Source organism: Amblyomma americanum, chromosome 1 (genome assembly GCF_052857255.1).
Source record: "Amblyomma americanum isolate KBUSLIRL-KWMA chromosome 1, ASM5285725v1, whole genome shotgun sequence".
NCBI lineage: Eukaryota > Metazoa > Arthropoda > Arachnida > Ixodida > Ixodidae > Amblyomma > Amblyomma americanum.
The window spans coordinates 182,260,901-182,277,906 of NC_135497.1; the positions used below are offsets into that span (position 1 = coordinate 182,260,901).

Genomic DNA, 17,006 nt, shown 5'->3' on the forward strand with positions numbered 1-17,006 from the left:
GTCTCGAGCTCTACTACGTAGGTACGTCTGACGCGCACTCTAAATTGCTCTTATTACTCTTATTTATAGTGACTTCGAAGAAGAATGCTATTTGCAACGTTCGTTACGTGGATATTCCTGTTGCCCTAACGGCCATGCACAATTATCCTATGTTAATTGGCGCTAAGTCATGTACATGACTAGCTCTGTCGTCACTAATCACTGAAATAAAAGATCATAAAAATGCATATTGGACTTAGGTTCACTGCGGCGTTAGTTCGCATCTACTGACTGTGTCATGTACGTGGACATACATGCAAAGATACGTTCAGAACAAATCACTGTTTAAAAACCTCGCTAAATACTTCCACACTGCTGTTTCTCAAGTGGTTCAAAAGGTGCTGCTATGCCAAAAAAAGACAGAACAAAGAGAAAATTAAACTGTAGTTTTCTAGCCTCAAGGCAGATGGATCAGCATGTCCAGGAATGGTGCGAAAGCATTTGAAATTGGCGTTTGCATCCATTTTTAACGGGCCAATGATGGGCAGTGAGCATGGTATGCAAAGAGTTGAGCAGATGTGCGCGAAAAAATTGTTCCAAAAATTCTCACCATATTCACTTTTCATAACTGCCACAAGTATTTGTGGAATGCCTTTTAGATGTGATTCATGGGATTGTCATTAGTATATGCAAAAAATTGCAGCTGTCAAGGTACCTTGTTTTTAATACATATTCCATAACAATGTGGTTATACATAAGCCAGTGCATGGTTGTGACAAGAAAAGCTGTACATACGTTAACTTCAACATTGTAGGTTTATTCTTATTATTGGACCTACTGTTTGCATTGCAGACATTTGGAGAAAAGGTTCTTGGTGTGGTGTCGTGGATCATGCCGGTCTCTGTGGCACTGTCTACATTTGGCGGCCTCAATGGTGGAATTTTCGCATCATCCCGGTGGGTGAAATTGTGTATGGAGAGAGGCTATAAAAATGTAAGATGGGTGTAAACTGAGCTGCTTGGTACTTATAGTGAAAAACATTAGCTTCAAAGGAACGCTGCACATGTGGCAGTAATACAGGATGTTGCTGAATAACAGTTTTACTAACATGAGCAGCAGCATATATATTTTTCTTTGACAGTCAAAAAGAATTTCACAAAACTTAGGTACAGAAAATGACATATTTTTAAAGCCTTTTCTGTTTTTCGTTATATTGCCTTTATATACATTGTTCATGTCTGTAAAGCTGTTGTTAGTCCCCGTTGTCCTGCATGTTACTTTTTTTTTTTTCTCTTGAGCTGATGCCCTGCATGCTACAAAAATGCAGGCTGATTGTCAATATGGACGTTTTTTTTAAAAGTAAAACAGATAGCAGCCTTTGGTCTTTATATAAAGTTTAAATATTTCTTTTAATGCACATTGTACTATGGATCTGGACAACAAAATTTCCTAGCATGTTTGTATGGTGACTGTGATATCATCACAAAGCCGTGCGATTTGTACCTTAACATAATAATTTTGGTTTTCTGGGTTTTCAACATGTGGTTGGCAGCTTTGTGGGTTTCGGTGTTTGCGTGCAGCTAGCTTCAGAGTTATTCACTCAGTTGACTTATACTGCCACACTACCAAGGTTATTGACGCAACTTTGCAAGTTTAATGCATAAGCTTTTTTTTTTCTTGGACATCTGTGGCATGTACATTATATAAAGAAACTTTAAGCAGCGCTTATTAGTGGAGTCAGTAAGGACTCTCAACAAAGAAGCAGGCTTCTTAGCCACAGACTATTCTGGCACTATAATTGCAAACATGCGATATATGGCAGCTGTTGTAGCCTAGTTATGGCTCGTCACCTGGTAATAAAAAAACCCTTGCTGTACCCGATACTTGTGATAATTGAGCTGCAGAAGGCAGGCTTGTATGGTATTATGAGAGTTATTTCATTCGCCACAATGGTGAACTCGTATATTATATTGTGTCTTTTTATTCCTTCTGACTTTTCACTATGGTACTGGGACTAATTTACTTTGCTTTACTATGATTGGAACATTCTTCTTATAGCTATGCTACCACTCTGGTGTTTCCATTTCCTTTTATTTTAAATGAATAGCCGCTGCGGTGGCTGAGTGGTTATGGCGCTCGGCTGCTGGCCCGAAAGACGCGGGTTCGATCTCGGTTGCGGCGGTGGAATTTCAATGGAGGCGAAATTCTAGAGGCCCGTGTGCTGTGTGATGTCGGTGCATGTTAAAGAACCCCAGGTGGTCGAAATTTCCGGAGCCCTTCACTACGGCGTCTCTCATAGCCTGAGTCGCTTTATGACGTTAAACCCCCATAAACCAAACCATAAACCAAACTATTTTAAAGGAATAGTGTGGGATAGTGGAGTGTTATGCCTTTCTCTACAAAAACTTATCTTGCATTGAATTTGCTGTACTATTGCTATTGTTCTCCATTTTGTATGACTGACTGTAGCTTACTCCTTCCTTACAGCCTATTTTTTGTTGGCGCAAGACAGGGACACCTGCCTAGTTGTCTCGCCATGATCAATGTGACTCATTTTACACCAGCTCCCAGCCTAGTCTTTTTGGTAAGTGTAAAGTTAGATGTCGCATGCTTCCTAATGATTTCACTTAAGGTTTTCAACACTGCAAAATATAATAACACTGCATAATAATGTTCGCGTACTCAACAACTTTATTCTGAGTTCTTTTCATGTGTTCCTGACAAGTACTGGCTACTGTAACTCTCACAATTCTAACCTGCTTGAGGCTTGCATACTAATGGTCAGTTTCAAATGACTGATATATTTGAAGCCCTGTACTGGAATCTTTTTCATGATGGATTTTGGTATGCATATCCAATACAAGTCATAGTGATCACTGCTTATTGTATTTGCTTTTGCTATTTTAGCCATTTGCCCTGATTACTGCTGTGTTATTGTTGCTTTGTAATAAAGGAGTATAGACACCTTATTTTGCTAGCATGTTTTCTTCTTTAGAGGGATGCCATAAGACATTACTATACGTGGATCACCATGTGGTATTCACCGACTGCCTATTAATTTGTAACCGAATTTTTCTCTCATGCTGTTTCGGTTTAAACCGCTCTGTGATGTCGAAGTTACGTTGAGGTCATGTGAGGCATTAAAAATTGCAGTTTAATCACTGCTTCTTCATTTGTTGTCATTCCAGCTATTGAGGCAAGCTTGATTTAGCGTCGTAGTGAATTAAACTGATGATGTGGCGATCATATCGCAATTTTTTCATGCCTCGCGTGACTCAAACACAACTTTGAAGTCGCATGCAGCCACCGTTTGGTCGTTGAAACCGAAACAGCATGTGAGAGAAATTCGATTGTAAATTATTTTGCGTTTGTAGGCAAATACCACATGGTAATTCATCTATACTAATGCCTTATGCATCATTACAAAGAAGAAAGCACACACCCAAAAATTAGGTGTCTTTACTCCTTTTTCTGTACTGGTGAACTGGTCACAAGAGTTACAAAAAAAATGGCTTCAAGCTAAGAGTGATAAGTTTTAACTGTACTGCTTTAGCCATAACTAATTTTTCCAGCTGTGACATACCGTATTTACTTGCGTACAACCCGCACCAAACATTGAAAAAAAAAAAAATGCGTTTAAAAAGTAGGGGTGCGGGTTATCTATGAATTTTTGCTTTGGGGGGTGGGGTTGGGTTCACTGCAATGCACGGCGGCCTCCCCCGTGTAGTCCGTCATCCTCATAGTCATCGACTCTTGTTAAGTCGATGAGGGTCAAACGAAAGGCATAGCCAAATCCACATTCATAGTCTGTTTTTTCTTCCCCACACCATTGGCCACGTTTTCTTCAGCCAGCGTTGTTGAGCCTTGTGTCAGGTGCTGTTTCGTGTACTACACCCCAGTTTCCACTGTTTGCCTGCTTTGTTTTGACGTCATGAGTGCAGCTCAGCAACAGTGTTTCACAGCGAAAGAGAAGTTAAAGATTATAACCACTGCTGAAGAATTGCCAACAGAGCTGCTGCTTGTACTGGATGCTTGATGCTTATACTGGATTCCTTGCGAGGCCACTGCACTGATGTGGTGAAGGCTCGCCTTGCCGAGACCGGCACCGACCTCGTTATAATACCTGGCGGCATGACGTCCATGCTGCAGCCACTTCACGTGTGCCTGAATAAGCAGTTCAAGGCACACGTGAAGCGGCTGTATGCCCAGTGGATGGCCGACGGCCTTTACGGCCTCCCACCGACGGGACGCGTGCGAAGGCCCTATATTCCATTGCGGTGCCAGTGGATCGTGGATGCGTGGAAAGCGATACTGGCCAACTTGGTGCACAAAAGTTTTAAAAGATATGCCATCAGTGCCTTGAAGGGTTCCGAGGACGACTACGTCTTTGAGAGTGGCAATGAAGCCTTGGATGGCAGCAGTGAGAGCGGCGACGGTTGAGGACCGGATAACCAGTGACGTGGTGGTGGTCGTTTGAATAAATGTTCTGAAAACGAAATGATAACTGAGTGTGCAGTTGTATCTTTGTAGTGCTCATTTTTTTTCTCATTTAAACCTGCGGGTTGTACGCGAGGTTTCTTCTTTTTTTTTTTTCGTGGAGTTCGAAGTTAGGGGTGCGGGTTACACGCATGGGCGGGTTATACGCGAGTAAATACGGTACCATCACTCTTTTTAAAACCCAGTATAGAAGCACAAGGTTCAACAGAAACTGTTGCAGGACTATGCTGTACTTTTTTATTGTTTCAGCCATGTTTGTTATCGTACCATTGAAATTGGAATATGTTAGTGTATGTGAACAACTCCAGCTTGAGATTTTGCTTGCTAATGTTGAAATTTTTGTGTAAAAAGTTCCATGCACTGGTTGCTTTGCTCTGCTTACTATATAATGTTCAATAACAGTATATCTTGAATTTTGGAAAAAAAATTACAAGGAAGCTATTACTGATTTGCACTCTTTATAAGGAATCTACATTTTTTTCCCTCACATTTTCAGTGCCTTCTCAGCCTGCTGTACCTGACAAACACTGATGTGTTTGTTCTCATCACGTACACTGCCTTTAGTGAGGCCATGTTCATCATGCTGTCTGTGGGTGGGCTTCTCTGGCTTCGGATAAAGCAGCCTAATACGAAACGACCAATTAAGGTATGAAAATTCCTTTGAATACAATTTTCGGTGTACTGAGGGTTCAGTTCACATACTGTTGTTAAATTATGGCTATTTTATCAGAAGTGTGCAGAATGGTGCAGCTTTATGTTTTATTTAAACTGTTGAGTTATACACAAAGGTTTTAGTGGTTCAAAAGCTGTATGTAGGTTAGAATCCTATTCGGTTACTTTGCAACAAGTCTGCGTAATGCTTGTTCCTTCAGTATCTGAATGATCCCATCTACTGGTGATCTAGGAGTGGTTGATCATTTAAGAGGCAGAGGTGGAAGTAATCGGTGGTAACTGCACAGGTGCCTCAAAGTCTTAAAAAATTACATTTTTTAAGTATGGGCAGTGAAATATTAGATGGCATTACAAAACCTAGCAATTCATTTTCATTTCTCATTATTTTCTGCCATATGCTATATTTGCCTCAGTTATACACAGTTTTGTATATGATTTGTCTTCTGAATGGGACTGAAATTTTGTGTAGTAGTATACTTAGCCATCATAGCTTGGGCTACACCATGGTAACAATAAAGCGGTTTGAATAATTGAGATGTCCTAATTTCTGGTATAAAAAAAAAAAAATCATTTGGCCACTGTGGTTACAAAACTGACCCTCAACTGCACATTGAGCTTAGTGTTTAATCATGCACTTAAGTTGTTAAAGGCAGTTATTCTTTTTTTGTATTAGCCTCCACAGTGGCTCAATGGTTATGGTGCTTGGCTGCTGACACGAAAGACATGAGTTCGATCCGGGCCGCGGCGGTCGAATTTCGATAGAGGCGAAATTATAGAGTCCCATATACTGTGCGATGTCAGTGCATGTTAAAGAACCCCAGGTAGTCGAAATTTTCGGAGCCCTTCACTACGGCGTCCCTCATAGCCCAAGTCACTTTCGGATGTTAAACCCCCATAAGCTCTAAAATAAACCCTCTTTTTCGTATCATGGTTCCTTAGGGACATTCCTTGTACTATATACTGCCATTGATGGTTATTTATGCCGAATCACTTGCTATTTCACTATTGCTTTCTCAGTTGTTCAGCCAATTTTCACTCTGTAGGAAAGGTCACATTGCTACACTGTTTCTTTAATATTAATGCATATTTACATGTTGCACTGCAACCAGACTCTAATGCATGCCAAAATAGAGGGCTCCAGATTTACTTCAACTATCTAATATTTTTTCACTGTGCACCAACATGTCATTACTCCAGTGATTTCAAATTTCTCCTATTAAAATGTGGCCCCATGACCAAAAATTGAGCCAATGGACTATTACTTAGCTACAGAATTTTGTGCCTGCTGAGTTGTGGTGGATACTGCACTATTTATAATATACGCAAAAAAGATTGAAATGTGCACTCTTTTATACTGAGGTGAAAGTAAGCATGTTATATATATGAACAAAGGCACTTGAATAGCCATTAAAAATTATGGGGGCACCTAAGCAGTTCTTGTGTAAATTTGAGAGCAAATGTGACTGGCTAACTGGATTAGTGGACACCTCAGTCGGGCTGTGAGTAGCCGGTGGCATCCACCTACATATTGAGAAAGTTATGTGCCTTTCCTTTTTTTCAAAACAAGTGGATGGTTTAGACTCCATTTATGATTGAGGAAAGGAAAGGCGCATAACTGGCTCCCAGGGTCAGTGGACACCTCAATCGGGCTTTCAGGTATGTGGCGGTGGGGATGATGGTGGCCTATTGGTCCAGGAGGGGTGATGACATCATTTTCGCGCTGTGTTTGGACTGGGGTTTCTGATGATGGCGTCGTTTTCGCACAATGAGCCGAGTAATGCTCTCGCAATAAATAGGTATGCTCTTTGCAAAATAGAAAGTGTGTAGTCCCAGGTGAAAATTTCCTGCTGGGAATCTGCTGGTCCCAACACTGCTGGGATTTTGGCAGATTCCCAGCAGCTGCTGGGACCAGCAGGAGCTGCTGGGACCAGCAGGCGTTGCTGGGACCAGCAGGCGTTGCTGGGGCCAGCAGGCGTTGCTGGGACCAGCAGTTGTTGCTGGGACCAGCAGGCGCTGCTGGGACCAGCAGGTGTTAGTGGGACCAGCAGGCACTGAAATTAGCTTTTGACCTCTCGAAATTCGTGAAAGAATAACATCAGTAGAAACGAGGCAAATACCACAAATACAGTGCTGTCTGGTATTTGTATCACTTCTATTGTTCTAGTTCCTTCACGCAGAATTTGAGAAACCTAAGCTAAACTAACATGCCAGTTCTGCTCATCCGAGACTGCCGAGCAAACACAGCTCATTGGACACAGGTTCCAACTTGCTGCTTTGACGCATACTAATGCATTGCATGTTCTCAACAGCAGGAGAAGGCAAGAAGCTCTACTTGTCTTGTGCAGTTTAGCATGTTTATTCTCATGTGAATGGACAGTTCACTGCATATCCTTCCTCTTGGATTTTACGACATCTTGAATCTTCTCGCTGAGGATCCTGTTGATGTTTTTTTTACGACGGGGTCCACGTCCACGCCCTTTTGTAGACCCCAGTGCTTGACCGTGGCTGCAAAAAAGTATTTACAACAGTTAATAAGGTGCTGCAGAGATAGCTGCCATATGAAAGAAAGGAGGGGTGTGACACAGTAGGATCCAGCAGGTGATTGCAGGGGCATAGTGCGCATAACTCCCAACTTGCTATAATAACTAAAGAACTTTAGCCAACTCGCTTCTTGGCCTATAAAGAATTATCATTCACGGTTTCAGATTTATTCTGACGTTTAAAGGTGTCTGATAATTATAAGGCAGCTTATAGCTAAGCAGGCGTACTACTTACCACTTGGCGGCTGTCGCGGCTTTGAGCTGCCAGTGTTTTGCTTCTGGCATCGTCCATGTTTTTTTTTAGCATGGTCTCATCATACTCTGCTTTTTTGGATGCCAGCAGAGTTCGCTTTTGCTTCTAAAGAACGAAAAAACTAAAAACACAGGATGTGCTGCAACAAGCATACACTACAACACATCGCAGGTTAAATTTCACGAGATTGCACAATGAAACAAGATATAACACTGCACAATGCAAGCACACCTTCTTCTTTTGGGCTGCTGTTTCCTCTTCACATGTCTCACTTGAAGAATCATGCGGATCTAGAATTTTTGGCATCGCAAGTCTTTTTTTTTTTCATCCTTTCCTGGATTTCTTTCTCCAACTCTGCAGTGAGAAATTCAGACATACACACACATATATTATAGTAACCCAGTTCGCGTGGCAAAATCTCATGCAATTAAGGTGCACAAAACTGAGCCATTACCTCCTAGCATCAGGACTTGGGTGCTGTAGTGACTGCTGTCCTTTCCGTCCAGCGGATCTCTCCAGAACGCGGTATACACAGACCGCGTATTGAAGTCTGTGTTGTTTTTCGGGTTGAAATTCGTAATATCCTTTGCAGGAATCACGTACAACTTATCTATATCGTGCGCGAACCTGACAACGGCAAACATCGCACGTGTCTGTGGAGCGTGATGCACACCAAGGATCACTAATAACTCTGCAAGCGCAGATCAGCCGCAGATTAATTAACTGAATAAGTTCGGATTAGCGAAGTAATTTAAAAAGCTAAAAGCCGCCACAGTATGACAGAACAGAGAGACGGGGATCGATACTCGTCCGTGCACTCCGAGAAGACAGGGAAAAAGGGGAAAAAAAAAGTAAACAGGTACCCAATGTTGCTATCTCCAAAAATCGATGCGACAAACTTCGGACAAGAAAAAAGGTAGTCAGTAAGCAAGTTTTTTCAAAACTGGTTTAAAACAAAAAACAATTGATACACAGTTACTTATTAAGTTTTAGTGGCATGTTCATGTAATTAAATGTGCTAATTTACTCGTAAAGCAGTTCAATGAGCTCTTGAAGGATAGCCACATCGGCATTTTCACCAGTCCAGGTTGTCTAAATCCAATCCAAATCCAACTAGACGCTTCGTTCAACTCGACGACTGTAGTGCAGTGAACTAGTATATTTTCTGTAACTGTAGGGCCTCCTGCAAAATAGGCTAGGACACGAGTTTTTTTTTTTTTGTAAGGGCCGCCCGATACAAAGAGAAAGCCCCATATCCAAATCCTGCAGCAGCAACAGCAATCCCCGCCTAGTGCTTCTCTTCGGTCGACGTTCAAGTGCTATTCGGATGGTGGCCGTGGTATTATTGTCACAGTGAGCTGAAAGAATGGGCCGCAGGAATAAGCGGTACCGGCGTTGTCTTGACCCAGGCTGCGATGCTGGTCTTCCGACTTCCACCAGAAGTTATCTTCGGATGTCTGCGCACCCACCGTCTCTAGCTGAAGGGCCTACGCGGTAATCGTCACCAGTGCAAGGGGATACGCACCCGACGTCAACAGCGCAAGGATCTCTGCGGCCGCCACCATCGCCAGCGCAAGGATCTACACGCTAAGCTTCGCCAGAGCAAGGACCTATGCGGTCATCTTCACCAGCGCAGACATCACCACAGGCCACGCATCATGATGGGGATGATTATGGCAGCAGCTATAATTGGTCAGGTCCTACGGAAACTCCTACATCGTCGAGCAATCACACGCAACTGCCTGACTTTTCCGAGCACCCTGAGACGTCAAATCAGACGCAATGCAGTAATTTAACTGTTGAGGACTTCCTTGCACTGACTGTGAATTTTGCCATTGAGTGTGGATTGTCTTGGAAGGCAATCAAAGCGCTTCAAAGACTGATATTATATATTCTTGATAGGCATGATCTTCCATTGACGAAGTATCGTTTTAAGAAAAGCGTTGGAGTTGGAATTCACAAGGCGAAGTTCCACTTTTACTGCTAGCCGTGCATGAAGCTTGTCGCAGAAGCTTGTCACTGTGTTTCTTTATTTAGTTACACCTGTCTCCCAATAAATACTCAAGTTTCAAGCGCTGAAGCAGTTGCCAAATGGCTGTTAATACACACCTTCTGAATGAAACTAGTCATGTCTAGTTGGTTTCCAACTAGCTAGGTCATCTGGTCCAATACACGCCAGGTTGAATTCCCAGCTGATCAGTTTTTCTCCAGGCAAGTAAATAATAATCTCAATATAAAGCCGGTTTCTTCTCTACTGAGACCAGTAGAACCCTTCTGACGACCGGCTACTTGATTTTAAAAGCAACAATATGTTTCAGTTGACTGAGTACAAAACCAGCAGGTTTACTGCTGGGACCAGTTGATCGAGTACAAAACCAGCAAGGTTGCTGCTGGGACCAATCCGCCAACACAAAACCAGCAAGTGGTGCTGCTGGGACCAGCAGGCTCAGACATCAAAACCAGCAAGGTTGCTGCTGGGACCAGTTCCCAACACAAAACCAGCAAGTAGTGCTGCTGGGACCAGCAGGTTCAGACCAAAACCAGCAAGTGGGCTGCTGGGACCAGCAGGCCCAGACCAAAACCAGCAAAGTTGCTGCTGGGACCAGTACAAACCAGCAGATTCCCAGCAGGAAATTTTCACCTGGGGTAGTTCAGAGAACTAGGACTAACTCCTTTCATTACCTCAGGGACAGCATATGCCTACTGTGCTTTTCACAGTTACTTTCGGAAAGCATAACCAATAAGTAACAGCTAAAATGAATAAGTTATTTTGATATTGAAGTCCACATTTCTCAGCTTGCTTTTAACTGCTGACCTGTTAAAATTGCCATCGTTGTGACACTATTCAACTGAGGTAATTACAGCATAGCACGTCAGTGTCATGTAGGTTCCATGTTGGATACCTACTATGATGTAGGCGTGGTGGCTCACTGGCTCTGCTGTTTGGCTGCTGATCCCAAAGTCACAGGATTGAATCCTGGCCATGCATTTTAATGGAGGCAAAATGCAAAAACGCCCGTCTACTGTGCGATGTTGGCGCACATTAAAGAACCCCAGGTGCTCTAAATTTATCTGGAGCCCTTTACTACGGCGTCCCAAATAGCCGATGTGTTGCTTCAGGGTAAACCTTGCATACCAATACCAACCCATACTGATACCTATGAATAGTGTGTATTTTGCTTCTGGCTCTTCAGAATCAAGGCTGAAACTTTAGTGCCAGAATTCGGCTACAGTAAATATTTGGAACATGATGGTGCATATGATGCTCTCTTCCTGCAAACCATAAACATACCTGCAACAGACTGATTCAGTCTACATGTCTATTTCTCAAGGTATAGCACCTTTTTTTAGAAAATTTTTATTTCAGCAGAACGGGAGTACATGATACTAGACAACTTTAAATTTTTTGTTGGTAGATCTGCTGAGGTACCTGATAGGTATCCACCTCATGAGCTTGAGAGAAAAATTGAAGGTCTACTTTGGGGCTTAGTTGTTGATGTCCTGGGAATGTTTATAAAAATGTACATTATTTAACGGATGTGCAGCTCACCATAGAGGTGAGGAATGAATAATTCTAAAAAATCTGATTTGACCTTGACGACCTATTGCATGCCTTTTTAATAAGCTTGTTTTTCAGTTGCAAGTAGCAATTGAAACAAATCTGAATAATCTTAATTGGAATTTAGATTCTATTATGGTATTTTCAATTGGGTTTAGTTGATTTAAAAAGAAAATTGGTTGATGAAACCCACTCCCGAATGTGATAGCGCCTGTTTTTGCACCATCATTGATCCAAAATACATCGCATTGCTGTATAGCATTGTCATTTGATAGATGGTAGAATGGATTAGCAATGCACGCACAAGGTCCATGAGCTACTTTTGAGCTCTTTAGTGTTCCGGCACTGCTGTGGCCTTCAACGGATAAACCACGATGGACCTATCCAACTGCATATAGCACAAAGAACTAATAAATAAGCATGACATTCATGTGTGCAATTTTTTACTCGACAGTTGTTCACTATTCTACATAAGAACATCCTTCTTAAGCAGTGTGCCTATGCAGCATTTTACCTATGTATGCCTATGTAGCTTTTTTCACCATTTTCTCGGGAATATGACTGGCAAGTTGCATTTCATTTATGTGAAGCACATAATTATGATGTGAATTGGTTGGTTACTCTCTCAGAAAAAAATGTAATTAAATGGTGCACTGTTTGTGCACTTGTAAGCATTAATGGAAGTAAAAAAAAAATGTTTCTTCATGAAGTACCAACTTTCAGCTCTTCTTTTTAGTTTATAATCTTGTATTCCTACAGTTTCTTCTGCAGCTTAGGGGCTATCGAAAAGATGCATAGCATCTCTCCAGTGGTTCATGTCAAATTTTAACCCACTTTTGCATCCGCATTTCACACCACTTTTTGCATTTGCACTTTGTGGCAACACTTGCATCTGCGCTGCAGAGCTCACCCTTATAACTGTCCCAAGTCTCAGCTCTCCCCGAACAGATTTCGATTTCACACAGAAGCAGAAAGATGAGGGGCTCATTAAGTGCATCTGTGAAAGCATCTAGAGAACATACATTTTTCAATGTATAAAGCTGAAGACACTGTACGGAAATAAGCGGATATCATATGCTCATTGCAGAGGGTTGTTTTTATTCAAATGTTGATTTAAATCGCTCTTAGCACTTCTTATTCTTGACATGATTGTATCAAACACTATGCAGGCTAATGACACCCTCCTCCTGGGCTCTTGCATATTTAAAATGGCCACTGTGATATTGAGCGACTATTTTCTCAAGTGTGTAAAACAGGCAGGTCTTGCACCCATGTGGAAATACTGCTTAGGAGATTGTTATTGAGTGCGAAGAATTAATCGTAATACTTGAGAAAAAAATCTGGTTTGGTAAGTAGTTTTTCAAGGTAACCTGCCATTTCGATGCTGTCTGGGAATACTGACCAATAACAAGGGCATTTTTTGTCCCACACAAAAACAAGTGCAAATGGTGAATTGTCTTTTGCTGCAAAAAAGCCCCAAAAGAGCCCAAATTATGGAAATTTTGACTGAATAACCTGATTTGTATCCAGATTTGAAGTTTAAAAAACATCGCCTGATTTTTACCCCCTGAATTCCGGAAAAATTAAACCCAAAAATGAAGGGCTTTATGTATATATGACTATGAATACATCAATACATGGCCGCATAGGTTGGAGGGTAGGTTATTCCTGTCATCCAGGTGATCCTGGAAGAATAGGAGGATGACGAGGAAGTACTAGCAGATGGAGAAGATAGCCTCTATAGTATACAGGAGCTTCTTTAGTGAATTTCTTGAAGTGAATTTGCTCAGCAGTGGCACCAATCTTTTTGTGTGTGTTTATTTGCAAATATTTTTGTTCTCTGTTTTGGGCGTGATTTACTGACAACTTTCGCCATGCAGGTGAACATTATTCTGCCGGTGGTGTTCTTCCTCATCTCGCTGTTCCTCGTGGTGCTGCCTTTCTTCAGCCAGCCCCTAGAAACATCCATTGGTGCAGGCATAATGCTTTCTGGAATTCCAGTTTACTTTCTCACCATCTACTGGAAGGATAAACCTCTTGCATACAGGAAAACAATTCGTGAGTGTCCACCTTCTCTAATTTGGGTACAGGGAAGATGGCGTTGTTCTGGGAAAGAGATGCACAGTAGGCCATTAGGCTGTGTAGTAAAACTTCGGCATTTTAAATACGTTTTGTTAAAGTGCATGTCACTATGCCAGGCAAACTATTATGCTGAATTGTTGTAACCGCTAGAAGTAACTTCGCAGAGCACAGAGCAGGCGAGAAGCAGGTGGAATTGATTTCAATCCTGAAAAATGTTGATTGTTGTATGGGAAAACTTTAGACATTTGCTGGCATGTTTTTGTTGCAAATGTCTTATTTTTGCAGCCAGGAGCAAGTGCTTGATGATAACATTAACTGGTGCCTGAAAAAGATAACTGAGCCAAACGCACATTTTTTGAATACCCTAGCTATCATATGTGGCCTCCTTTTCCTTTAAAGTAGAATGAATGTTCCACACTGTGTTCAGTCTTACAAGTTTGCAGAATTATACTGAAAAGGCTGCTGAATTTTTTTTATTGCAAGCAAGTTTGTTCCCAGTCAAAATATTACCAGAACATTTTACAGGTCTTATCTGATACGTGTTAGTGAGCACAGGAACTATGAATAATAAAACGGTGTGACAGAGTGGGATATGCTTTCCTGAGCCTACGAGGTCAGCTATGCATATACACGAATTATGCTGAACTTAGGGCTCTTTTCTTTCTGAAGAAATACATAGAAAAACCTATGTTGATAAATGTGGTGTTGTCATTGCATTGTTAATAACAATGAAGTCTGTGACATGGTGAATAATGTGGTACGAAGACTAATGGAATCAGTCTCTCAAAAAACCATTTGCCCATATCAAGGGAACTTCATATTCTTGAAGGTGAGAGTAGTGGTTGCACTGTAATTTTTTGCTGACATAATGTAAAGGACTCAGTGCCACTAACAAGGTGTATTGCTAGTTTGTTTCTGGTGGGTTCAAGCTTATAGCTGCCCGCAGATAGGGGAGTGCATGCAATATGTAAGCATTGGCTTGGATTTTACTGCAAAACAGAAGTTCAAGTTTAGTACTGGCACAAATAGTAAGTGCTTATATTTTTTCAGGCTTTATGATGACAGAAAATTAATTATCAATAGATTTGTATTCAGTAATAACTTTTGCCGAACTTTACTCATATGTGGCTGCACTATGCTGTGGCAAATAAAAATAGCTGCTGGTTAATAAAAAAACAAAACTGATGGCCCAGATACTTCATGACCCTTAACAAGAACTGAACATGGAGAGATTCACAAGCATCCTTGAGAATCAAGCACTAATACTTTGCATACTGGCAATTCTTGAAGTGCATTTGAGTTGCTAAAGGCCTCGAAACTTTTCGGTTTGTGAAGCTTTCAGGTGTACATATTGCATTTATGATTGTATACAAGGTATTTGCATTTGATGATACTGGATAATATGAGTTGACTGAAGATGCCTGCCTTTGTGTTCACTCTCTTAGAATGTGCTGCAACTGTAAAAATCGTTACTAGCATAAATTATGTGGAAATTATATGCAACAGAAATGATAGTTTGCATTGATGGAGGTCTTTATACACAAAGGAATCATATTACTGGGAATTTGTGTTCAAATGTCTGTAACATTAGAAAATGAATGCAGGTTAAAAGGTTCTTGCATTGTGTTCATATTAAGTCAGTTTCATTGGAGCCTACTTGACATTTATCATGTACTTTAGTATTCACTACCTTATTGTGGTCAAGAATGAAGTTTGTATGTGCTTGGCAACGTGCATAGGCACTGTGTCTGTTCAAGAACCTACTTATCCAATTTTATACTAACCTGGGTAGTTAGTAATGTTTTCTCTCTTTTTCCTTGGACATATTGCATGTGAGAAATGGGATGTAAACTACTCCGGCAAAATTGCTAGTAACTATAACAGCTACACCAAATACATGGTTTTTGGTGATCTTCAACTTCTATATGGTAGTGCGTACATCTGGATGAAATTCTTAAAATATTGAAGATAGGTTTTATTAATCAGCATCATTTTTGTGATGCAGTATTTCCTTAAAATTTATTTTGCATTAATAAGTAGGTCAGAATGCATATATCTATCTGAATATATTGTATTGTTTTGTTGAAAGCTTTGTACAGAATAAGACATGGAAAAACAATGCTTTTCGAAAACACCACCATAATTTCCCATAGTCTCATCCATACAGAGCTTGGCCATGGGAATTTTCACACTTGTAGTATTAATTTTCGGCATACACTCTGCACCTAGTGCACAGTGTGCAGTGCACAATTTTGCGTGAAAAGATTTGTATTCACTATATTGTTTGCATCCGGTACATAGTTCGTAGCTGGCATATAGTCTGCACCCGAAGCATATAATCTCTTTGGGATTTTCGTGCTATATTGGGCGAAAATGCTGTATAGTCCCCACTTATAGAAAATACTCAATACCCAGGATTCGAACCTTTAAACATGTTTAGTCTGCGTGTGGTATACTCGTATTTGCCCCTAATATTATTTTTACTTATTCACATAGTCAGCCAGAGCACCAGTGCACTTAATTTCAGTAGTCTGCCTTTGCATGATGCCTGTTTGTTTTTATAAGAATGAATTCTAGCTGACTTATTTAGCAAATTCATCAGGTAGCTGCATTTAATACTCTCAAGGAAATTAAAATTGTAAGCCATATGCTTAAAAAAGTAGTGCTGAATTACTTTTGTAGAAAAAATGCATCACCAACTAGCCCTGCAACTTGTTTTGCTTTTTGAGCTTATCTAAAGTCACACATGAGATATTGGTTGCGTGGGTTGAAGCAGAAAATTGTTCATTTTGCACATATAGATGTCAGCCAAAGTGTGAATAGAATGCACTACAGTTTTACACGAGAGGCTTTTTGTCTTGAACGTGACATAAAAAAAGGCAGTGCTTAGTAATTGACGCTTGCATACTTATGGGATTTTATGCTATTATAGCGATTACAATTTGTGGTTAAAATTTTACCAAGGATAAAAGTTGCTTTTTTAAAGAAAAAATCAATGTAGAAGCAATTACTGTTAAAATATAAACACTTGGGGATAGAAAGTGCAACTACGGCCTTGAGAAAGGTACATAAACCTGCTGATGTAGGTGCTGGGCCTGGTAGTTATATGCTGACATTAAATGCCGCCGGGACTCTTGCCAAGTTTTTTTTTTTTTTCTGTGAGTCTGTAGCACAAAGAACCAATGATAATTGTGTACAGCCAGGCTGGAATGAAACATAAACAGTGCATGTGAACAAAAAAAAATATTTGATGTGTGCTTTTAGCTGCAGTGTACAACTAGCATGATTCATGTTTCTGGGCAAAGGATCTACTGAAGTACATATTCATAAAGCTGTTGGAAAGTAATATCTCACTGCAAAGTAGAGAAGTATGGCTTAATGAGTGTTTGTGTTTTATTCTGGCTTTACTGCACTCTTTGAAAGG

General features: G+C 40.8%; 1 protein-coding gene and 1 long non-coding RNA gene across 3 annotated transcripts in view; one reads left to right on the forward strand and one right to left on the reverse strand.

The window, feature by feature from the left end:
* The window catches only part of LOC144114305 (Y+L amino acid transporter 2-like), a 71,681-nt gene that overhangs the window by 48,959 nt on the left and 5,716 nt on the right, over positions 1-17,006 (forward strand). For both annotated transcript variants that reach the window (XM_077647954.1, XM_077647955.1), the window contains exons 6-9: positions 832-935; positions 2,467-2,563; positions 4,973-5,122; positions 13,381-13,558. In XM_077647954.1, coding sequence (XP_077504080.1) covers positions 832-935; positions 2,467-2,563; positions 4,973-5,122; positions 13,381-13,558 — 529 coding nt within the window. The remainder of the gene's footprint in view (positions 1-831; positions 936-2,466; positions 2,564-4,972; positions 5,123-13,380; positions 13,559-17,006) is intronic.
* LOC144114307 (uncharacterized) lies at positions 7,481-8,709 on the reverse strand. Its single transcript, XR_013311008.1, has 3 exons — positions 8,396-8,709; positions 7,924-8,295; positions 7,481-7,653 (listed from the first exon to the last, which is right to left on the reverse strand). It is a non-coding gene; the product is annotated as an uncharacterized LOC144114307 (long non-coding RNA).